This window comes from Gambusia affinis, linkage group LG02 (assembly GCF_019740435.1).
Source record: "Gambusia affinis linkage group LG02, SWU_Gaff_1.0, whole genome shotgun sequence".
Lineage (NCBI taxonomy): Eukaryota > Metazoa > Chordata > Actinopteri > Cyprinodontiformes > Poeciliidae > Gambusia > Gambusia affinis.
The window spans coordinates 11776326-11801399 of record NC_057869.1 but is presented as its reverse complement, the minus strand read 5'-3'; the positions used below and the strand labels follow the sequence as shown (position 1 = coordinate 11801399).

The 25074-nt window shown below is 38.4% G+C and overlaps 2 protein-coding genes and 1 pseudogene across 2 annotated transcripts; all 3 read right to left on the bottom strand.

Moving 5' to 3' along the window:
- Window positions 1-715: 715 nt before the first annotated feature.
- On the bottom strand, window positions 716-2413 carry LOC122821103 (trypsin-like). Its single transcript, XM_044098962.1, has 6 exons — window positions 2283-2413; window positions 1868-2060; window positions 1600-1785; window positions 1213-1274; window positions 987-1111; window positions 716-897 (listed from the first exon to the last, which is right to left on the bottom strand). Exons 1-6 carry the CDS (start codon window positions 2317-2319, stop codon window positions 727-729), a joined length of 774 nt encoding a protein of 257 aa, XP_043954897.1. The 5' UTR covers window positions 2320-2413; the 3' UTR covers window positions 716-726.
- Window positions 2414-5131: 2718 nt separating this feature from the next.
- Window positions 5132-18604, bottom strand: LOC122821040 (XK-related protein 5-like). The gene is made up of 13 exons (XM_044098878.1): window positions 18378-18604; window positions 16615-16704; window positions 16411-16516; window positions 16163-16329; window positions 15653-15786; window positions 15488-15566; window positions 14476-14645; window positions 12583-12694; window positions 12335-12502; window positions 11945-12135; window positions 11288-11383; window positions 10986-11166; window positions 5132-9033 (listed from the first exon to the last, which is right to left on the bottom strand). Exons 1-13 carry the CDS (start codon window positions 18484-18486, stop codon window positions 8441-8443), a joined length of 2196 nt encoding a protein of 731 aa, XP_043954813.1. The 5' UTR covers window positions 18487-18604; the 3' UTR covers window positions 5132-8440.
- A 3594-nt stretch (window positions 18605-22198) lies between these two features.
- Window positions 22199-25060, bottom strand: LOC122844234 (annotated as a pseudogene).
- Window positions 25061-25074: the final 14 nt, after the last annotated feature.

The following is a 25074-nucleotide window of genomic DNA, read 5'->3' as shown; positions in this document are numbered from 1 at the left end:
CATAATAAATAAAGCTTATTGAATGGATCCCTGATTAAAGCTTTAACAATGACACTTTAAATGCAATAGAAAATTTTCTATCATCATTTTTATGTTAAATTTGTGGTAACCAGAAGCTACCATTATGTTTTCAAACATTATCTTAAAACTTGTTTCATTCCAGACCTGTAAATTATTTTTAATTATTCAACTTTTTGTTTCCTTTGTGTCATTAAACGTGATGTTTTTATTAATATTTTTAAGTTGTTAAGATTTTATTTGTTAATTGTATTATGTGACATCTGTTTCATTATTTGTGTGCACAGCTCTTTAGTCTTGTTGGAGTTTAAGGTTTTCTAGAAATAAATCAGGAATAGTAACTCCAGAGCTGCAGAGTTTAGATGCTTCGTGATCATTTCTGATGTAAAATAAGGAAAAAAACCTGAATAAAATAATTACTCCTGGTGTTCCTCTTCATATGATTTAAAATTCATGTCAAGTTCTTAGACTCAGTTCAGGGAAAATATTAACAGAACCATGAATGTAAAGACAATCAGCCAGGAAATGTTTCTTTTTCATGCATTTATTGATTTATTTTTCATTTCTGAGGCAGAAAAATATTCATAAGGGAGGTAAAGATAAGGAGAGAAAAACCAACCTATTGATTTATTCTAATTCTACAAAGAAGTGGATCAAACTGATGAAAATACAATTATAAATTTAGGTGTGAGAAATTTGATGAGAATTTTATTTCATGATAGTTTCTGTTTTATTAATCCCAGTTGTTTGTTTTATCCACTCCAGATATTCACATACATCAAGGATTGCAGCTGGTCTCTGACATGCATGGTCTGGCTGACCAAGAGAAATCACACCATAAATCATGCCGTTGTGCACCGCTCCTCCACCAACATCGCCCTGTAGAAAAATTTATATCAATATATTTATTTATGTTGTAAAACAGAAAAGTTCTAATCACTGCAGAGAAATATTGATGAAAAACTTACATAACATATATCCTTGTTCGATGCTTCTGCATAGAATACATGCCCAAATGTCGGGATGAAGCCAGAAAACTGAATAACTTTCATGTCGACACACTGAAGATGTGCTGGAAGAGGAGCAGCTGTTACTGTAGAGAAACATGAGAATCATTAACATGTTCTTCACTCGATCTTCTCTGTAGAGACAGAAACAAAGATTTTATTCTCATAACTTCAATATTTCTCTCACATCGCTGATTATTGGGGCCAGTTGTCGTTGCTCCCTCTCCTGCCAGCTGAACAATATCGCCTCTAAAACACAATAAAAATAAAATGTAAAAATACAAGATAACAAAGTAGAAAATATATTGTTATGAAGAACAATGACAGAACAGGAAATGAATCCATGAAATGAATCCATGAAGGACTTCACACAGGAGTGTCCACCTCCAGTCCTCAATGACGGTGTTCTGCGTCCTTTACATGTGTCTCTGGTCCAACACACCTGAGCTAAACAGGTTCTGGTTCTGCTGGTGGCCTGATTACCTGACTCAGGTGTGCTGAAACAGAGGCAGCAGGACTGGAGGAGTGGAGACAGAAAACCTGAAGTTATGATTTTGATCAGTGAAAGACTTACATATGAAGACGATAACTGCAGTCTGGTAGCCGAGCCAGTGGAAAATCTGGTACTGGTGTCTGAAGCTTCAGTAAGATGATGCCATGCTGATGGCCGTCGTGGGTATAAATCACAGGAGCATCTTGGATTACCTGACTGTAGTGTATAACACTCCGTGGATGAACTTTTAACATTGCTACATTAGTCCTGCAGAAAAGGTTAGAATATAATGAACAGACAGAAAACATGATAATCTGCAGATAAAACTGTCTTCATGTCTATTTCCTACCCTTGTGGCCCAGACTGCCAGCAGCCAACTGCGGTCAGGATCCACTGAGGATGGATCAGAGATCCTCCACAACGGTATGTACTATCACCGCTCCTGATCTCCAGCCGAACATGATAAAGACGCTCCGTGTCTTGACAGTTTTGACCTCCAATGATTCTCTTCTTCAGAGAAACACCTGAGTTCACTGAAACACCTGAGGAAGAAAAATTAGAACTTTACTCAGAAATCAGGTGCAAACATGGCTGCTGGAACAGCAAAAGGATAAACAGTTAAAGATTAAACAGAATCACAGTTTATATGAAAAAGAAGTTTCAGTCTGAAACAGAATCAGAGGGAAGTTTGAGAATCACAGAGAGCAGCAGCCTCTCTGGAACCAGTCGAAGCGTCTCCAGTGTCTCCAGTGTTTCCGACTCACCCAGACCCAGCAGCAGCAGAACCTTCAGAAGAGCCATTGCTGGTCCAGCTTCCTCTGAATGTCTGCAGTCCTGCAGCAACTTTTAAACTCTGTTCACAACTTCCTGTTGGAAAGAAAGCCACCAATCACAGAACAGAAGCTGATCTGTGCTGTCATCTGCAGAGAAACTTTAACATCTCTTTATTCTAAACAATTTTAAAAAGTTCTTGTTCCATTTACAGATTATTTCACTAATAGTGAAACATTTTTCCTGTTATAACTTAAATAATCAGATAATGAAACAATAACTTTTTCATCAGTGTTAAGGAATTGACTTAAAACAAGCAGCTCCTATATTTTGCTGCAGTTACTTGTAAGTTAGTTTTGCCTTATCTCAAGTGAACTGAGAGATTTGAACTAGAATATAAACTAAAAATAACTGGAAAATGTTTCTGTTTTTGCAGCGCATGAGCTTGCAGTGAGTTTTTCACAAGAGAAAACTTGATTGTAAACTTGATGAAATAAAACTGATTTTCTTAAGAAAGAACAATTTGTCTTTCTTTTCAAGTCGATATTTTTTTAAGAAAAACTGTTTGGTTTCCAATCTAAGAGAATTAACAACTGCCTTTGTTCCCAAAAGTAGAATCATTATGTTTATTGATGAACTGTGAAAAACAGAAAAGAGTTTGTTTCTTTGATTTTGAAAAAGAACAATATTACAGTGCTGTGTGGTGAAGAGCATTTGCATTTGTTGTAAATGCAAAATTACAACAAAAAACGGAAATTAACACAATTGTTAGTAAAAGGCTAAAATCAGGCCACAACATTAAAAATATGAAACAAAAACAAATATTACTCTCAATCAGTCTAGAAATAAATATGACATGTTCCAATCAATCATTACAAAATAAACAACAAAATACAAAACTTGATCTTCCATGAAGCCCAGAGGATTTCAAAGTGTGGGAGAGCTAGCCTCCATGCTAATTCTAGTCATTCTAGCCTCCATACTAGTGTCTATGCTAGCATGGACACAAGCAAGGAGGTTATTGACATGGCTAGACTATGCTAGCCTTCATGGCTAGACTATGCTAACCTTCATGGCTAGACTATGCTAACCTTCATGGCTAGACTATGCTAACCTTCATGGCTAGACTATGCTAACCTTCATGGCTAGACTATGCTAACCTTCATGGCTAGACTATGCTAGCCTTCATGGCTAGACTATGCTAGCCTCCATGGCTAGTATAGTATCTATTGACACTAGCCTCCATGCCAGTCTCCATGCTAGTGTCAATGCTACCCATGCATTAATTTTCTTACACCTTTGTCCCCAGTGTGGTCAAGAGGGGTGCTGCTGGTGCATATCTCCTAATATATTTTATAACTGAGAAACACCATCCTGTTAGTATCTCAGACAAGCCATTATTTTTATATAACCCATTTCATGCATAGTGGACAATGGACAGCCATCCAAAAGCCATTTTCTTGTGTTTATACTACTACTGGCCATCCATTGCAAGTGCAAGAAAATTTAGTTGAATCCAATATGGCCGACAGATGAAAAAGCATACTAAACCACTGAGGAATATCCAGTCCTTCCTTCTACTGTAGAAACTCTTGCAGGTAAAAAATATATTGTGACATGAAGCAACCCCTAAAGACTAACACTACTGATGCAGTTTAAAATTAACAAGTTTGTATTTGGAGAAATTACAAATGATCACCTGTCCACTAAAGTGGACATCATGCATCAGTGGTAATATTTTGACAGGTATTTACTGACGTCATTGCTATGACTTTAGATACACAATATGCATCATTTCCAGCAAATATTTTGGCAATAAAAACATTTATATTTAAATGTTTACATTACATATATTCATTCCAAAATGACCACGATGGACAGAGTGGCTTTAAAGTCCAATGCATTACCACCATCTGTCATGATGTGTGGTTGAAGTGTCAACCCAAATGCAGCAGGCAGGAGATGTAAAAGTTCTGTCATAGATTCAATTAAAAATCAAACTTACTAAATATACACAAAGTCCAAGGGATAAAAATAAACCCTAACCAGAGACATGGAGAGACCATGAAGAAACCAGGGAGAAATGATGAGGAGCAACAAAACGAACCGTCGAGTAACAGTTTGTGATTTGACTAATTAGAAACAAGATTACATATTTATCTGCTAATCAAAGAAAAAACAATAGTTTTATGTGGCTAAAAGTTAGTTTGGTATAATGTGGGGTTAATGTGCTAACAAAGATCAAGTTAAGAACAAACATATGTACAAAAAATAGATAAAGAGCCCTGATGCCACATTGTGAAAAACAAAAAGATTAATGTAACTAAAATGTCCTTTGTAAAAGAAACTATTAAACTTGTGATTTTATAGACAAGAAATGTTGCAAGAAATTCATAAGGAACACTCTGTTATGGACAACAGGACTGTTTGTCTTTTCTTTGTTTTATCTGCTCACATGCACACAGCTGCATGCTGATTTAACCTTAACATTTAAAACTGATGATGGTCACAAATAAAGATAAACGGTTTAAGTCAGGAAACACCTTAGAAAGGGAGCAGAATGAGGAGAAAATAAAGCAGAACTTGCTCTACAATCTTTGCTTCACTTGGTGTCTCCCTAAGGTGAGCTGAGTGGAGCCCAGCGCTGGACGGTGAACGTCTCTGTATCTGTTCCAGTTGGATGACATGCAACAATTCAACATTTTTCTGCATTAGAGTCTGTTTTATATTTAACCAAAGCTCATTATTGGGATTTTAGTCGGGTCCTTAAACTGGTAAATGGACCTTGGTCGTGCACCATAGTTGGAGAATAGATAAAGAAATGAAAGAAATAAAACAAAGCTTTCCTTGCTTCATGATAAATTTCTTTATTTTTGCCACTTCAATAACACACTTTATGGGTCACTTCTACCAAAGAGGTCCTGTAAAGCCTTGCACAAATAAGGTGATGCTTATTTGTTCAGAAAGATAAAAGACAAGTTTTTGTTTCAGTGATACACTTTACACAAATCTGCTTTGTACACAAACATCCAACACAAACCTTCATTTTTTAAATTGAACACATAAAAACCCAATGAAAATATTTTACAACATTCTTATTTTCATTAAGTACCAAAGGGAAAGCAGGCAAGTGTGGCAGCTGACAGCATTTCTATGAGGCGTTTCTGGTGTAAAGCATGAGCGTGTATTTTTCTCTGTAGCACTGTGAGATATCCATTGCATAAGCTGCCTTATTGCTGTTGCACACACATACAAATTAATGTTAGCTACAATACTGTGCATGTCTTTTCAAATTACTGTCCTTTCTTCCTATATTCTTCTTTGAGAACCATGCAGTGATGATGCTGTGAATGGATTTGTTCTTTGTAATAGATCGGCTCTGCCTAAAGCATGTCAACTTTAGTTATTTCTTTATTTTATAATGTCTTTCTAATCTTCTGTTTTCATGTCTTCAAATAAGAGCAGCTTACCTTCCTGTGAAATATACCACACATTTATTTTACAGGTTCAAAAAAACTGATGTATTAAGATGTTTGCTATAATATCACAGTGCTATGAAAAATGAACAACAAACAACATGGAAGACATGAATAAAACATCAATTCAAACATTTTACATTTTTTTGTTTGACCCTTTCCTACATATTCACTTTTTAATCTAATTTAATCAGGGGGTTTTTCATTGTTTCTTAAATTATGTTTTTTTCTTTTACTTTGATTGCATTCTGGTTTTGTTTTGTTGTCTTCCCCTACCTTTCCCTTCCTTGTCTCAATCTCTGGTTTTCTGACCTTAGTCTTCAGTAAACTGTGAAAATTGGTCATTAATTTTACAAACCAAGAAAGCAAATAAATCTGAGTGTTGTGGTCATTTCCCTACAGCAGACTGTTAGCTTGAAATGAAAAGAAATCTAATTATTTATTAATAAAGAATTGAGTCAAAGTTTAGAAATATACATAACTAAAATATAAGTAATAATAAACAACAATCAGGTGAAAGTCTGAAGCTTTACATGGATTTTGTTTTTTTTATTATTTTGCTTTGAAAGAGTTAACGGCGTTGAAATGTAAAGAGGTCCATATCTGTGGTTTCCTAAGATAAGATAAGAGTGAGATCACTTCAGAAATTAAACTAAATTACCAGAAAGATCATGGAGAAGCACATTTATGCTAAAAGTGATAGAAGAGATAAAAACAGTTTTTATGACAAGATAAAATAAATATATTGTATTGGCAGTTGATGCTGTCTCTCTTCAGTCTCATCTCACCAAACTGGTACCAGTGCCAAACTGGTTCAAGAACTTACTAAACTATTTTTTGGCGTTTCCAACATTAAGCTCTACTTCGGAAACAAAAAGAAGCCAGCAGCCAGTCAAAACATCATGATCGCCATGTTTAGTTTTGTTTTTGAAAAAACAGCGGGATAAGAAACAGAAATCCAACACCTCACACTGCAACCACAAAAATTTCTACCATTTTTATACTAACTTCTAATTCAAATATCTTAGTAGACTTGAAATTAGACAAAAGTAGCTTTTCACCACGATGGAGGAGTTTGTTTTAAGCAAATAATTAATTAATATTGGCATAAAAAGTGCAGGTTTTTAGTGAAATAACCTGCCATTGGATTTAGTACTTTTTTAATATCAATACTTAGGAATTATTAAGTACCTGATCTATGGTCATGAGCTTTGGGTCATGACCGAAAGAACGAGATCGCGGATACAAGCGGCTGCAATGGGTTTTCTCTGTTGGGTGTCTGTGCTCTCCTTTAGAGATAGGGTGAGAAGCTCAGTCATCCAGGAGGGACTCAGAGTAGAGCCGCTGCTCCTTCATGTCGAGAGGGGCCAGTTGAGGTGGCTCGGGCATCTGGTCAGGATGCCTCCTGGACGCCTCCCGGGGCCTCCTCCCCACCGGGAGGAGGCCCTGGGGAAGACCCAGGACACACTGGAGGGACTATGTCTCTCGGCTGGCCTGGGAATGCCTTGGGATTCCTCCGGAGGAGCTGGAAGAAGTGGCTGGGGAGAGGGAAGTCTGGGCCTCCCTTCTGAAGCTGCTACCCCCCGTGACCCGACCCCGGATAAGTGGAAGAAGATGGATGGATGAATTATTAAATTTAAACAAGCTCATATTTTATGCTAAAGAGTTACTCGTTGATTTTGTCCTATTTCAAGTGAGCTAAGACATTTGCACTATTAATTAAACAAAAAATACTTGGTAAGATTTTGTGTTTTTGCAGAGCAGCAATGGTAAGGTTGCTGGATCAACATCAGAACTTAATACGCAGACTTAAGTTCTGCGTATTACGTAGCCCTGCCTGTTACGTAGCAACCAAAGTGGGGCTCCAGCATGTTTGGTCAACTGGTTTCAACTCTGTATGCTGTACAATGGCTGCAGGAAGTTGATGATTTTCCATCCAGAAACCACATGATAAATTCTTGTTGGTTGTACAGGAGGCTCTACTAATGCTTTTCAAAGATGTACTGTTGTATAATTCTGTATCTGTTTTCAACCATTTTCACATGTGAGTGTAAACGTTGAATTGTGGACAGCAGCTTATTTGGATTTAAAGTGACATGAGGCCCTAAAACTCCTCATTCTGAAAATAACAGAGTAAATGTCATCATCTAATAATTATTTTGTGCAAAGAAAATGCGCATAGATAAATCATAATCTGACCACTGACACAAAATAGGTCACCTTAAAGCAACGCTTCTCAATTCCAGTCCTCAGGCCCCCCTGCCTTGCATGTTTTCGGTGTTTCACTGCTGCCACACACCTGGATTGAATCTATGAGTGATTAACAGGCTTATGCAGTACTTGATGCCTGCTGAACAGGTAATGCAATCATTTGGATCAGCTGCTCTGAAAAAGGGGCACATCTAAAACATGCAGAGCAGGGGGGCCTGAGGACTGGAATTGAGAAGCACTGCCTTAAAGGGTTAACTCTTACAAATCGGTGTATTGTCCAGATATCGGGAGAGCCATCTGTTTACAATCCTATTTTATGTAATATAATCTGTCTGCACAAAAGAATAAATACTTTATAGATAAACTCTATGACTGCCTTAAAAGACTTCATAACAAGTTAGTTAATACAAGAATGCTTTTATATACTGAACAGCTGAACTGGAAATGTTAGCTTTTCCTTTACTTTACACTAAATTCTCTCTAAAGTCCACAAACTGCACCATCTGTTTGCGAGCATGGGAGATGACTGGTGTGAGTGGAGTACCAGGAGTGGCAGCACCAGGAGTGGAAGCTGCAGGTGTGGTGGCTCCAGGTGTTCCTCCTGGAGTGGTACCCGGTGTTGTGCCGGGAGTAGCGGGAATGATAACAACCGGCGCCGGGCCGGGGCTTTCAGCTCCACCTGCAGCCTCCAGTCGAGGGGCGGACGTGACAAAGCGGGCTTCTCTGATCCGATAGGGTCTTCTGTAGGAGGAAATAGGCGACAGCTCCGAGCCCCAGCCCAGGTAGCTGCCGCTGGACGGCGACGGGGCGTCTGCGCTGAAATACAGAGTAGTGTTGGATTCTGCTGGGGTTCCCTCCTTCTTCTCTGGGGAGGCCAACAGGAGAGGAGAGCGGCGCTCAGGGGACCAGCCAGGCGTCTTGATGTCCAGAGACGCCACGGAGGAGGACGCCTCCGTGAGAGACGCGGCGTTGCTGTCGATGTGGCGGAGGCTTCCGCCAAGTTGAGGAGAGGACAGAGACGGTGAGCCGTAAGCAGCGCTCTGGAAATCCTCGTCACCTTTAGATTTAGAGCAAAACAGTCAACGTCCAAAGCTGCGTTTCCACTCACCTTAAAATTGCATACATTCCAAAAATAAAATGCTTACTAGAAAGAAGGTAATTAAACAAAATGTAAAAAAAAAAATTCAATAAAAGGTTTTGGTGCCAGACATAGATGGGCAGAGGACCCAAAAATTGTACAAAGGTAAAAGTAGAAGTTCTTCAACATGGTTTTACTCAAGTAGAAGTAGAAAGTAGCCATCCAAGAAATTACTCCAGTAAGTAAAACAGTATGTTGGTAAAACGTCTACTCAAGTACTGAGTAACTGATCAAATTAATCAATTATTTAATATTTAAAAAAGAAACATATAAAGGTCAGTAAAACTTTTGGTATTTTAAAGACAAACATGACAATAATTCATGTAAATTAAAAAAATCAAATCAGTTTCTTTCAATAAAAAAATCTAGTGAAACTTTAACAAAAACTACTGGTGTGTGTTTGTATCTGGTGAATTTTTGGTTAATACATTTTTGTTTTTCATTCAGTAGGTGGAAAATCCAGAAATTTTACTGAAGTAAGAGTAGAAATACTTCATAATAAAATTACTCAAGTAAAAGTAAAAAGTTACTCAAGTAAATGTAACTTGTTACCATCCAGCTCTGGCGCCAAGATGATGTGGTTCTACCACAATATTAAAATTACTATAGTATTCATGTGTCATTTTAATTGCATTTCTTATTTAGAGCTGCAGTACATAACTTTTATAAAAAAAATATTTTTGACATATTTGTTGAAACTGTCACCTTGTCGTGACAATAAGACAGATAATCTGTGAAAAACAATCAAGCTCCTCTGCCTTTTCCCAGTGTTAATTAGAAACAACCAATCAGAGCCAGCAGGCGGGTCTTAGTGCTGTCAGTCACCCTTGTTTACGGGTGAAGGGTGTACATTCATAGACATAATAAAAGAGCAGTCCCAGCATTGGCTGCTCCGGCGCAGAAAATACGGCGGCCATCTTGGAGCGGTTGTCCCTCCTACTTTGCTCAACCAAAACAGCAGAAGATGCCTCAGCATTGCAGGATATTGTTGTTTGGATCGACAGACTATTGATGTGAGGGTTTGACAGACAACGTTTCACAAGTACAGACATATTATTTTGGCGTTTTTTGTGATTAGAATATTACTATACCATATTTATGTCCAAATCTCCCGTTTTTTGGTTTCAATGTTTCCTAAAGACATGACGTAAGAAAGAAGTGTGTGTGTGTGTGTGTGTGTGTGTGTGCATATAAACATGGATAGCCTATATTACTCAATATTAGTAATTATTTGTGTTTGTATATTTATATAAATATGTATTCATATATATTTTTTTAATTATTTATGGGTGTGTGCTTTGTAAAATGCTCATCATACATCAATATCAGAATATTCTATTCCTTTTCTATTGTTCCCCCACTAAGCATATTTAAATATGCTGAACCATGAATCATTACAATTCAAAAATGCTTAAAAAAAATTAAAATCTTTGTAATTGTAGCTTTGATAGTTCTTTGATGCGACAGACTGGCGACCTGTCCAGGGTGAACCTGCCTCTCGCCCGGGACGCAGCTGGAGAGGAACCAGCAACCCTCCGGACCCCATTAGGGACGAAGGGTGTAAAGAAAATGGATGGATGGATGGATGGATGGATGGATGGATGGATGGATGGATGGATGGATGGATGGATGGATGGATGGATGGATGGATGGATGGATGGATGGAAAGTTCTTTGAATCAGGTTTCTAGTGAAAAAAAAACTGTACTAGGATGGATTAAATGTGCTGATACGTCAATGCTCCTGCCAAACATATGACGCTGAGTGGAGAGGTCCATGAGGCATCTATTCTTTCATTATGCAGCATTTACAGCTTGCCTCTACTGCCCCCTCATGGCCAAACACTTTATAACAGTGCTTCTGGTTTCCCACCTTTATCATCTGATGGAGCGGCGCTTAATTCGTCCTCTGTGGTTTCCTCAGGAATGACCTCCTGGAAAGGGATGATCTCTGGAAACCTCATGTCCTTGATGGTTGTGGGAGGAGCTTTTCTCACTGGTCGGGCCACAATGTTGCTGTGAGCTGGTTTAGGTGGCTGGACGACTTCACTCACCTGCACAGAAAAGACAGCTAAAGCTGGCAACTGCAATCAACACAGATACACGCAGTTTTCATCTTTCATCAATTTCACTCCAACTAGGTTTCAATTCAAGGTTTCTGACAGAATATCTTGCCTGAGGAGTTTGGACGACCAGCGGTGGAGGAGCTGGAGGGGCTGGTTGAGGAACTGGGTGTGAGATTTGAAGAACTCTCGGTTGAGGAGGTGGAACCTGACAAATTGGAATAAAAATAAAAACCATTACATTATTTCAAAATAAGCCAATCTTGTCTGGAAGGGAGGACATTTTTCCTCAATCCACAAACACAAACAGCAATAAAGATCACACTTTGTAACTTTGTAACCGTTGTAACTTAAAAGAAAGGTAAAATTATGAGAGTCTTCAATTGGTTGGATTAGGGGCCCATATTGCAACATTTGCTACATTTTTAGCTGGTGCAGTTTGGTGTCAAACAAACCAAATTAATTTAATAACCTGTTTCACCCTTCGCCTGAGGTGGCACTACACCAAGAACCACTGAAGAAGACACTTCCTGCATCATTAAATGTAAGCAAAAAATGGAGTCGGGTTGTTTTATTTCTCTTTTGTCATTGGTAAAAGACTATGAGTCATTTCTTCTACTAGCGCTAGACTTTGGCATTTGTTTTGGTTGTATTTACCCAAGCTGTATACAAGCTAGAGTTTGATTAAAACGGACTAAACGGGGCTGGTGTGAATGCACTTTAAATTTAATCATTAAATGGAGACCAAGAGTTCAGGAGAGCAACAAACCCGGGGTACATGATGCACATCAGGGGAGTGAATCTCTTCCGGGAGACCCATGAGTCCGGCCAGTCCGCCTTCTCCGTACGCTGACCAGATCCTTGAAACGTCTCCTGTCTTAAGAGCTAAACGAATCAGCAGCCAGTGGTGATGCTTCCAGCCTTCCCATTGGATGGGCAGGTCCATCAGGGTCCCACCTCCTGAAAATAAAGTTTTTAAACATGTTTTGGTTAAACAAAAATAATTTTAAAAAAGTAAAATGGATTTTTAAAAAATGGCACATCTGGAACTCAAGCAAAATAGGTCAAATTAGACAGTAAAAGAATAAAATAATTATTTAACGCACAATATATAAATAGTTACAACAAAGATGAATATGCAGACAGGTTAATCACCAACCAGACAATGTTGTACGGTGATGGAAATTGGGCTCGACTTTCTCCTCCAGTGAGAGTGTAGATCCTCGCTCCATGCAAGCCCCACCGATCCCCCTGTGGCGAATACTCTGGAAGATCTCAAAAGACTTGGGATGCAGGAAACGGTAGTACAGCACCAACGCTATCACACCTGCAGATGGAAAGCACTCATCAAAAGGTAGACTTTCATTAAAAACATTCAGGGAAAACAGAAAGTTTTGCATGCCTTACCAATGAGGAAGCTGCAGAAGACTGCAGCCGGGATCCCCACAGTGTCCCAGGACACCATCGCAAAAAACCAGGAGGAGGCCAGAAGAAGAAGAGCGTTCTCAAAAAACATGACCTGTGGATTGTAGTGGGGGTTGAAATTCGAGTAACAAATTAGACCTTACTGTCTCTCGTGCGTATATTTTACAATGCTTTGTGTAAAAGCATTGTACACAAAGCATTTCTCTTATGTCTTCCTGGTTGAGATCAGAAAGACAATTTCTTTGAAATTGCCAGCTTTCCTACATATGATTAAAAACACATCCCTGCAGCATGAAGTTGCTGCCACCCTATTTTATGGAAGGAATGTTAGGGACTTACTCCACATGTAGCGATTTGCATTTGGGCCACGAAGATTAATTTTCTTGTAATCTGCCTTGTTTATCCACTGCAAACAATGCTTTCTTTTAACAGAGGTTTTATTGCTGCCATTATTAAACAAACGCCAGATCTGGGAAGTGAAAGACAAATAGTTTTCTAACTTGGTTACTTGCTTACAGAATTTTCCACCAGAGTTGTGGATTCAGCTCAGCTCAACCAGGACAAAACAGAAGTTTTAATCACTGGATCAGAGGATCAGAAGGAAACTATTCTTCCAAAATTAAAAACTGCATCTTTTAAACCTTCAAACAGAGTCGGACGCCTGGGCGTTCTTCTTGACTCTGAGCTCACTTTTATACATATTAAATAAATATTTAAAACAAGATTTTTACCTGAAAGCATAGCCAGAGTTTGTCCTATTCTCTCCCTCACTAACACTATGCATGCGTTTACTTCCAGCTGTATAGACTGTTGTGATGCCCTCCTTTCTGGTCTCCCTGAAAAAACTCTGCACAGCCTTCAGCTGTTACAAAACGCTGCAGTTCGTGTGCTAACCGAGACCAGAAGGCAGCCTCACATCACACCTGTTTTAAAATCATTGCATTGGCTCCCAGTACGTCTCTGGACTGATTTTAAGGTTCTTTTACTGGTTTTTAAATGTCTTAATGATCTCGCACCGTCTTATCTTGCAGAGCTGCTTTACCTTATGAACCCCTGCAGACTCTGAGGTCCTCTGGCAACAGATTATGAACCGTTCCAAGAGTTAGAACTCACACTTATGGTGAGGCTTCTTTCCAGTATTATGGCCCCAGTTTGTGGAACGGTCTGCCAGAGAACCTGATGGCTTCACAAAACGTTGTTGTCTTTAAGAGCAGGATAAAGACCCATCTTCTTAACTGTATGTCCTGAATTGAATCGTTTCTGCTCAGTTTGTGCATTTCCCATGCAGTGGTGTGATTTTTCCATGTGGGGCTGAGATGGGAAATTGGTTTTATTGATCTGTGCAGCACTTTGAGCTGCTTTTAGTGTAATGGGTGCTTTATGAATGAAATTGATTGATTGATTGATTGATTGATTGATTGATTGATTGGTTGATTGGTTGATTGATTGATTGATTGATTGATTGATTGATTGATTGATTGATTGATTGATTGATTTCTGCCACTACACTAATGCTATCACATTGGGGTCTGTCTTTCAACAGATCCCAACATATTATTTGGATTTCATTATGACATAATTATTTGTAATTATGTCATAATGAAATCCAAATAATATGAATTAAAGGTTGTGAAAATTTCAACCTTTAAATGGAAATTATAAAAGTTGAAAAGGCTTTAAAATTTCAGTGGCTCACGGGAGGAGCAACGTCAACGGATATTTCGTATCCCAGCAATAGAAGACAAGCAAGCGACCAAAGACAAAATCAGATCTGGTTAAGAACTCTTCAAAATAAAACACTTCCTATTTCCAAAATAAATCATGGTTGTCACAATGTTTCCAGGAAGAGAGAGAAGAGCTGGCAGACAGACGTACCAGGTAAAACGCAGCCATGCGGTATCTGGACGGACCGTACTTCACGTTGAGGAAGAGAAAGACGTGAACGGCTCCCAGAACGAGGTTGAAAATACTCCATCGGCTCGTTGAACGGATGACGTCGGTTTGCTGAGACACCATCCAGAAAGTTGCACCCAGCCAGTGCACACCTGCCACAAACACACACTTCCAAAGTCAGTTTCAAACACCTTATAAATATGAAGTAAAACGTTTAAACGTAGGCTGGGAGAAATGATAAACTGTTCTGTACAACAGCGTATTAGGGCCACTGAGAAAGTGAACATTTTTGTCAAAATTAAATATCTAATTTTGAGATCTCAGAAATGTTCTAGAAAAAGTTTGGACGTTTCTGAATTTAAAAACTCAAAATTGTTTTATCTTTATCAGTAGAAAATTTTGACTTTTGAAATTTCCAATTTTTTTCTACAAGATTTCTGAGTTTTCTGGAGAAAATTTATCCCTCCTTGTTTTTTCTTTATACAATGGCACTAATATGGAGTTGTATGTTAAGAAGTATTTTTCTACGCTGTACTTTTTACTTTTACTTGAGTAATTTTATTCTGAAATATTTCTACTCTTGCTTGAGCAAATTTTCTGGATTCTCTACCCCATTTAGTCATTTAGTTGTTATTTTAGTCAAACATTCACCAACACCTGCAGCTTTTGTTAAAACTTCATAAGTTTTATATTGAAAGAAATTGTAAAATATTTTTTACTGATTTTGTTATTTTGCAAATATGTTATTTTAAAATGCTTTTCATTTTGATCTTTAAAATATCAAAATGTTCAAAATGTATTTTTGTCCATCTGATGATGTAATTTTCAAATATAATTGGTGTTTTGATCAGTTACTCGGTACCTGAGCCTTACCAATACTGATCTTTTTACTTTTTCACTTGATTAAAATAGGTTGAAGTACTGCTACTCTTACTGAAGAACAAGTTACTCTTATACCAAAGTAACTGGACCTCAGCATGAGGTCTTGGCTTACCAATGACTCCCAGGACCCACTGCTTGAAGATGCGTGTGAAGAGCATGAGCACAGCAAACCGAGATCCCAACATGCCAACCTGAATGAACACAGAATGCATCTTTACACATAGAAAACAAAAACGACTGCTGTGAGCTTCAGACATGTGTGCTGAATAATCCCCACCCTCCACAGGAGTCGGCAAAGAATGGCAGCTGGAGTCATGTGCAGGTGTCCCGGTCTGATGAGTGAGCAGGATCTGGCGTACAGAACCAGCGCCCAGGCCAGAGACAGCAAACACACAGCAAAACACACCGAGGCTGCAGGGAGGAAAGAGCAGGGAGTTATTGCGCCCTCTACTGCGCATGCAGGGCTCTGCGGTTCACACTGGGGAACACATACAAGTGTTGCATGTATCTAGAAGTGTGAACGGCCACGGGGGAAAAAATCTGATTTGGGTCACTTCAAGCTGCGGAGCGAACGTAGCCAAAGTACCTCTCAAGCTCAATCAAAAATTATATTCCAGATTAGATTTTGTTGCAGCTTTTTTTCTTTATTACAATTTAAAGTATAAATTTTCTGAAATTTAAATTTTGTTGAGGGTAACTGACAACATTTAAACGTTTTGAGCTGTTCTGCTGTCTTCATTCAGCCACACACACCAATCACACACTGCGGTCTTCGCGTTCGGCTCACCAGGAGAGCGGACTCCTATGTCGGTACAGATGAGTACGTAGGTCTGGAGCAGCGTTTCGGGGAGCGTGACCACCAAGGCCTCAAACAGACGTAACGCTGATACATCAGCCTGCTGCATGATTTCTCCATAAACATCCTCATCCGGGAGACGCATACAGTCCCACAGTCTGCCGGGGACAAACATGGCAACCAACGATCAGACATAAGGTTAAATGAAATAAATGTACAGCTTTGTAAAGTCTGCCCACCTTTTAAAGATACCCAGGTGTAATATGTGAGTCCATCTGAGAGATTTCCTGGGGATTTTTCCATCTGAGCGATACCACAGATAACTGAGCCACTGTGGACCCCAACCTGCAAACACACAGGGGAATAAAAGTAAAAAAAAAAAAAGTGAAGTTTTCACTCTCTGGCTGTAATTGGATTCATTTGGTTTGATTTGTGTTTTTTACCTGGGAGCAGGAAGAGTGCAGTGAAGCCAGCAAGATGAGCATAGCAGTAGTTGTGGCCAATCCAAATGTAATACACAAAGCAATAGATCACTGGGAAAAACACAGAAAACACAATAAATAAAGGAGAATATATATATATATATATATATATATATATATATATATATATATATATATATATATATATATATATATATATATATATATATATATATATATATATATATATATATATATATATATATATATATATATTACTCCTGGTGTTTATGCTGGAGTAACATATAAATACTATAACTGAAAATTATGTGATCCTCACTTTACACATTTGTAAGCAGTGACCTTTGAATTTGTAATTTGTGTTACTCGGTCTTCTGTGGAGGATTATAAATTAGAGAAATAAATATGATTCCAAAACATACTTACTGTTATTGATCTAGTAAATCATATTAAATAACTAATTTTAGTGTAAAGCAACATGCATTCTGTAACATGTTGAGTTCTGCTGCTGGATTACAGCAGAAAACCAGGAAACTCTAGAAGTTTTATGACATTTACATACAAACAGTTTGTAACAGAGTGGATATAGAGATGGACTTAAAATATTGCTGGGATATTTTGTGGTACTATTGTGATATTCTTTAGGTAACTGTTTGCATTCACAGACCCACAAACACAAATACTCTTGAAAAACAAGTTCTTCTTTACGACAAAAAAGTGTGATTTGTATCATTAAACTGCACACAGTAATTACATTTAATCAAATTTTAAAATGTATTGTCATTTGTTGATACACTGGTTTAACAAACAGTAGAGAAAAAAAGAACAAATTGCAATCCTGACAATTTGTTTTAATCAGTATTAATTGAAATTTATGACAACAGTAAATCACAATTCTTATCATAAGAAATGTATCATAATAAATGATAAACAATACAACTCTATTCCTAATTTATATTAGAAAGTCCCTAAATTAGTTCGTCACAACATTTTGGGCTGTTTTGTTTAATTTTGCAACTGATTCTACTGATTTATCCTCCAGGTTTACATGTAAGTGACAGTAATTTGAGCAACACGCTGCGGTGTTTGGGAAATCCTGTCTGTCATGACTGTCCAGATTGAGTTTGAATGTCCTCTCTTCAACATCTCATTAGTGACAGCAGCTGCTCAAACCTCTCTGCATCATCATCATCATCATCATCATCATCATCATCATCATCCTCCCGCAGTTCTGCCTCCCCGCATTCCTCCATACATGTAATCTGAACCTCTGAGCTGCCAAATTAGGCCCCATCCCGGGGTAAACGCCCATCCCCTCATCCATCCAGAAAGAGCGCTAAAATATAACAACATGGCTCCTCTTGGACTCCATCACAAAATATCCCACAGACCATTTAAAGATGAGACTTAAAGGCGGGGAACACGCTGACATGAGTCAGCAGTCTTGATGCATGTAGGTTTAAAAATAGGGAACACTCTGCAGATCCCGCTGCAGTCTGTTGTTCATAACAACACAGGCCAGCTTTAAAGTGACAATGAGTTTAAAACTCAGAGCCGCTGATGCTGATGTTGAATCCTGTCTGTGGCGCCCCGCATCCACACGGGCTCTCAAAGCGGAGCAAACCTGCATCTCACTGCAAACATAACGCAACCAGAACCGATTATTATAAGATCAACACAGCAAACACGCGGGTTTCTATCTACCCTGTGTAGAGAAAACAGCGGACGGAGTGAGATATGAGCGTGTCCCAGGTAACACTCACCGGCCGTCCTCTCCGCAACGATCAGGAATGCGGTAAAAACGAAAACGCAAACTTGGCAACACGGCATGTAGCCTCCTCCGTTGCTCGGGGTGTCCGTGTAATCCCTCATGGTGGCGTGAAAAAGATGATCGGTTCCTCGGATTCACAGAGATGGGTGAATGCAGGCCGGGGTGGTTCTGCTCCCACCCGGTCCAGCTGCGGCAGCTCTGCGTCCCACCGTCCCACCGTCACCGCCCGACCGTCCCGTTAAAGCAACACAGCACGATGCGGACACACCAGCACGACTTTAATTATATTTATGTGACCAAGTGTAGACAAATGAGCCAAACACATCCAACTGAAAAACGTAAGTGGGTTTTATTTCCCGACTGTCCTCAGATGGAACAGTTATTAATTTTGGTTTGATTTAATAATAACAAAATAAAGAAACTCGTGAAAGGTGTTATCAAAACAAATAATTCAAACGGCTTTTCTAAAAACAAAAATTAAATTTTCCTAACTTGAGAATCACAAATGAAAACGTTGACACCAGAAAAAGACATCAGTAGTGGGCTTGCTAAAACACAACATAAGCATCCTATACATTTAGAAAAAAACAACAACATACAACCTTGCAAGAAACATTACTTTAAACATGTATAGCATTTTAAAGGACCTCAAAGAAATCAACAAACTCCCTTCCAAACGACCAACAGCCTGTCCAGAGTGAAGCCGATTCTCACCCTGGACACTGGACAATTCATCTCCCCTCTGAACAACACAAATACACAAAACAGGTTGAACAAACAATATAGGAGCCACAACCTCAGAAATCGGTTCATATGTTTATATTAAACTCTCACGCCTTCACAGAGCTACGTAATCTCCTCAATGGGCCAGATCTCACTGCTCACGGGCATAAATGAATTAAAATAAAACCTCATTGCTGAAAAAAAAAAAAAAAAAAAAAAAAGGAAAATCGACCAGTAAATTTTACAGTACAAAGCTTATACTAATTATTTGTTTTCTAACATTACAGATTACTCCTAGGTCAGCTTACCAAGTTAGGAAGTTTTTTTCTGTTACCTTTGCAACTTCAGATCGGGACCAACGCTTCTTCCGCAGATATGACGGCACTTATATGCGGCTTAACGCTTAGAACTAAGAAGCCCACTTACTCCACAGTGCCACCTGCTGGACACTTCGAAACCCGCTTTAGACAAAGAAAGGGAATAAAAGTGACTTCACCTTGGATATTGAGATTTAACTTCACCTGGTTATACTTATATACAGCTCTGGAATAACTGATAGACCTCTTAGAATGATCAGCTTCTCTGATTTTACTTTTATAGGTTTATCTTTCAGTAAAATGAACATTGTTCTTTTATTCTATGAACTACTGACAACGTGTCTCCGAAATTCCAAGCAAAAATGTAGTTTTTATTTGCAGAAAATGAGAAATGGTGAAAATAAGGAAGAAGATGCAGAGCTTTCAGACCTCAAATAATACACAGAAAACAGTACATGTTAATTTAGAAACAACAAAACTGATGTTTTAACTCAGGAAGAGTTCAGAAATCAATATTTGGTGGAATAACCAGGAGGTTTTTAATGAGGCTCAATGCCGTTGGCTCTTAATTTTTTCCACAGCTGTATATTGACCCATTGTAAGATATTTGTGATGCATACTATTTGTTTCTTACTTCTATCTTGTACAATCCAAAACAGACCTGGTTTATAATTATGGGTGCTGTTTGTAAAGTTAAATTACCAGAGATATTTCTGGTTTATTTAGCCTATATTTAGCTAAATAAGCCAGGCTAAATATTCTAGGGTTTCTAGATTTATGTAGGCCAACCATACGTGATCAGAAATCCCATCAAAAACATGCAGCGTGGGGAAATGTTAACTTACTTCATATGCAAGTTAACATTCACATGTTAACTCATATATGAATGTTTATCTTTATAAGTAATTGTTCAATAAAATATCTGAAAATACAATTTAAATGATGCGATCCCTACCTGTTAAAAAGTGGGCGCTGCAAACTCTGGTATTGTATTTTCCACACCTCCTGTTTTTAGCTTAGATTGTTGATCCACTTTTCTCATCTTTTTATAGCAAGTTTTTTCAAATTAACTCCCGTGTGACCAACTACTTTCAAAACACAAAAATAGCGTTTATCTTTCTGTCTATGGAAATAGTCCAAACAAACATTGATAAATGGGCTGCATTTACTTCCTGACCCCCAACTGCATTCGGTGACGTCAGTACGACGGCTCCTTGATTTGTTAATTCACAAGGCAGCGAGAGAACCGTGAATTTTGTTTCTGTCGGTTTTTTATTGTCACCAGCAGTGTTTTCAGTATTACAGCTATCATTAAGCTGCTGTCAATCTCGGCGTCTCTTCCACCAAGTTTACAAACCTCATATTGAAATCCCCTCTGAAAAACAACTGACTAGACAACAATTGTTCACTGAAACATTTCAGGACTTCAACAGTTGATTGCTTTAACTGCAGTTGCATGTGAGAAAACTGTCAAAAACCTCAGGATTGGAAATACCAGGTGCTGTACGCTTTTGCTGCCACCGGGGGGCACTAACGACTTGCACCCTGCTTTTCACACTTTAAACATGGGGGAAAACTTGTACATTTCATAATACCTCTGGCACATTGCGATTCAGTGTCATCTTTCACAAAAGATATATTAATGAAAGAGTCAGAAAAAGCTTACAGCAAAGGCTCTATGCCGACCAATCACTGAGCGCCGTTGAGCAAGTTGAGCAGCTCGACAGCCAATCATTGAGCGAGCTGTCCAATCAGATGGCCGCACTGGCTAGCGATTTTCACTTTGCAAACGGCTTCCATTTCGGTTCAAGCTAAACATTCTTGCTTTTGGAGCACATACATGACATCGATTATTGTTTAGCCATAAGTAAATGTTTAAAAAGTTGTGTAAGAGAAATAAAACTAACTGAAAAGAAGAAGTCAACGACAAAAATGTGCTGTTTCACCCCATCACCGCTAGATGTCCTCAGTTAACTTCTTCCAGATCACCTCCTTGTTTGTTAGCGTAGTAATTAACCGGAATCCACTTTGTGTCTAGGACAGTTTTTTCTTGTCTTATTTTGCCCATTTCTTGACATTCCCAAATGGGACTGGTTTACTCCCAGTTCGTTGGAGTGTCTTTATTTTTTTGTTTTGAAATTTTTTAGCTGTATTTACATTAGCACTTTGTTGGGATTTTGTTGTTTGTTTATCTGGTGCTAGTTAGCTTAGATTGTTTTCATTATATTTGTACTTAAAATTTGACCTGAATTAACTTAGTAACGTTTATAAAAAATAAATAAAAAAGAGAATGAAAAAAAGAGGTCGAAAGTATCCAGTTGCACTTTTTCGACACCAGGTGACGAACTTTACACACTTTTACAATTTTTCTTCTTGGTTGTTCTGGTTCAAAATATCCATACCCTCATCACCTGCATGAGTTTATATAAATTTTAGCGCTTCAAATACTCATTTTAAATTTTTTTCTTCTTTTTTTTAAGGTTGATTAATAACGCATCAGAGATTTTCATTTTATGTTCTAAAAACAAGAATTGTCTGCATACTCTGAAACTGATTCAATTGACTGATATTCTATAAGCCACACAAATTAAATAAATGCATTTATTTTAAGCACATTATTGTACAACTTGTACAATAATGTGCAAAATGTGAATTTTGCATAATAGGTCTACTTTGTGTTTTTAAAAAAAACTGCAAAGCCACCATTTTAATGTCTTACATACAGCAGTTTAATCAGTACATCAAAACAAGGTTAATAAAATATTCAATTTAAGTTAATCATTCTTTGTAATAAAGTGATGCAACAGAGGTGATGATCCTCAGTGCTTCATGTGTCTGATGTCATTCAGTGTGCAACTAGATTAAATTGAAATGCAGCAGTAAAAGCACCAGTATTCATATCACCATGTTTGTGATAGAGTTTCCATGATCGTCTTGGAAGAGAAAGTTGCCCTTCAATATAAAAGTATCAAGTTGCAACACTTTGATTATTGCAGGTTCACAAACAATATAGGGTCAGCAGAGAAAAGTGCAACATTATTCTACAAAATCAAGCTGTGGACTCTGGATTGTTATTCCCTTCTGCTCCTTTTCATGTTCTACTGAGAAGTGCCGAAGAAACAGAAAAGATAAAACATCCCAGTAAATTAATGGCAGCAGTCACATAACCCAGAGTTCATTAAATATCAGCTACAGACAATTGTTTTGTTGCTAGACAGTCTTTGAAAAATCCATTTCTGTCCTCTCTTCTTGTTCAGCCCCAAACAAACCAGAGTTACCTCATTGTTCAGAGGCTCACTGCTGCCGTGGAAACGGTTTCATGTTTATGTTCATTTTTCTGCACCAGTCCTCCATCTGACTGCCTGCGCTTTGTTTTCTTCCCGGTCTGTATCTGTCGTTCTGGTTTTCCATCAGTAATATCTGTTGAGGCTTTGAGTCACTGTGCTGATGTCTGGTTGTCCATTCATCCAGATCTCTCGAAGAACCCGTTCCCGCTCCTCCAGTCGCTGGGCCCGGTCCAGCTCTAAAGACACACAAACAGACACTCTGAAACACATATCTTCTGATTTACTTTTAGAACTTAACATTTCGTTTCATTTATCACATAAAGTTGGACTGTGTGCAGAAACCCAGAAAATCAGAGCTAAACTCAGACCCAACAAGAAAACATTTTCATAAAGAATCATTTTCATCCATTTGATGAGTTATTTTTTTAGAGTTTTACTAAAAAAGGTCTCAAACCATTTATTCTTAGTCCTGCCTCAATGTTTGATTATGTTTGTGTCATTACAGTTTTTAACACACTGGATTGAACAATTCACACACATTTAACATGTTTCTCTTGCTGAACCCTTACAGATGCCTACAACAACCTTTTCGTCCTAAATCTTCAAGTTGTGACCCTATACTGTTGTGGTTAAACAAGACATAAACGTATCTCCTACATTAACTATATCATTTCACCAATTTAGAAATTCAGAGCTGTTTTTTGAAGTCAGTCAACAACAAAACTTGTAACTTTTCCAGCAGCCATTGTACATCACATAAAGCAGTAAAACCAGCTGACCAAAAGTGTTGGAATTATGCTTTGGTTGCTAGGTGACGGGCTGGGCTCGGTTGATGTTGCAAGGTGACAGCACACAATTTGACTTAACAATTAGAAGGTTTTTGAAATGGCTCATTTTCCAGACACCAAAAGACATTAACTTACAGCCATAAAACAGATGTCTGTGTTTTAAGCGTTGGGCTGATTTTAGAGGCAGTTGAATCCCAAATGGAAGAAGAAAAATGTGAAAAAAGTAAATTTTGCATAGTTGACCTCCTATTTTTCCCCAAAGAATAAAGAACTTACAGTGTGAGATCAGTTTATTAAAAGATTTGTTTATTTTAAGCTCTTTAACGCATCTTAATCAAAGGTGACAACAGCTGAATTTACACTTGCAGCTTGAATGCATATTTGTAACATAACGTTTTTCATTAAACTCACCTGTTTAGAGTTTCTTTTGAACATAACAAATGAAACATTGACCAACATATTTAATGTGTCTGATGTTCGTGTTGACACTCATCAAAATGTAATGTTGTAAACTTTGTAACTTTGTGTTCTTATTATGTAAAATATAATTTAAAAAATGGCCTTGCTGCTGAAATGTTCTGTACAAATAAACTTGATTGATTGATTGATTTATTGATTGATTAAAGGAGACTATAAAAGACCATTAAAAAGTGTTTCTGTGACAGATACCCTCAGAAGATGTGAACATGGTGGCGTTCAACAGAGCTCTCTCGAGCGCCTGCGTGCCCGTGCCGACAGGTCAGGCGTATCATCCCAGTCCTCTGGCTCACAGTCCCCAGTGTTCCCAGTCACTCCAGAGGCCACAACCACAGCACTGGGGTTGTCTGGGTTGCAAATCTGTGAGCTGAGGCGGGGACAGAGGTGCTGGCGACGGTGATGTCTGACCCTTTGGCGATTCTGAAGGTCGTTGCTGTTGCCATAGTGGCAGTCCGCTCGGCAGTGTATCTGGAAGACGATGGCGCACAGCGTGACCAGGAGACCAACACACACACCGCCGAGGAACACGAGAGCTGTTCTCTCAGGTTGGTCTGCAACAAAGGGAAGCAACAATCAATTCAGAGTTAAACAGGCAGCCGATGGTTTCATCCTCCTCCGTATTTACATTCTGCATCTCCTCCTTTCTCTGCTTCTTCAAACTGCAAATTTATTTGAATGTTTGTATTTTAGTCTTAAAAAATCTGAATTTGGACATAACTTTACAATGTTTTCTGTCTGATGATGTACTTTTTAAATATGAAATCAGAGGTTTTTGAACAGTTACTCAGTGCTTGGGTAGCCTTTAAACCAGAAACATTTTTGCACTCCAACTTGAGTAACTTATTGGACAGTTTTTACTTTTACTTGAGTATAATTTTAGAGCCACTGATGTGTTGAAATGTTTGTTCAACACAGAAATATGTGAGGGCTATAATCAAACGACTGATCACAGACAATCCCTCATGAATTGTTGATCCTACCTGCAATGAAAGTGTAAGCAGCCAAAAGGTTGCTCAGCATCGCCATCTCCTGGGACCCCATCTTCACCTCCGTGTTTGGGCTTCCGGGTGTTGGAGTGCTCATTTTGTGGAAGAGAT

Excerpts from the sequence above, each read along its gene's own strand:
- LOC122821103 (XM_044098962.1), bottom strand. The coding sequence starts at position 2,319 with ATGGCTCTTCTGAAGGTTCTGCTGCTGCTGGGTCTGG. Across the intron at positions 1,786-1,867 it reads TGGCAGTCTGGGCCACAAGG|GACTAATGTAGCAATGTTAA; the intron begins GTAGGAAATAGA and ends CCTTTTCTGCAG. Across the intron at positions 1,275-1,599 it reads TGCAGTTATCGTCTTCATAT|AGGCGATATTGTTCAGCTGG; the intron begins GTAAGTCTTTCA and ends ATTGTGTTTTAG.
- LOC122821040 (XM_044098878.1), bottom strand. The coding sequence starts at position 18,486 with ATGAGGGATTACACGGACACCCCGAGCAACGGAGGAGGCTACATGCCG. Across the intron at positions 12,136-12,334 it reads TCACCGTACAACATTGTCTG|GAGGTGGGACCCTGATGGAC; the intron begins GTTGGTGATTAA and ends CTTTATTTTCAG. Across the intron at positions 11,167-11,287 it reads TGGTCGTCCAAACTCCTCAG|GTGAGTGAAGTCGTCCAGCC; the intron begins GCAAGATATTCT and ends TTTTCTGTGCAG.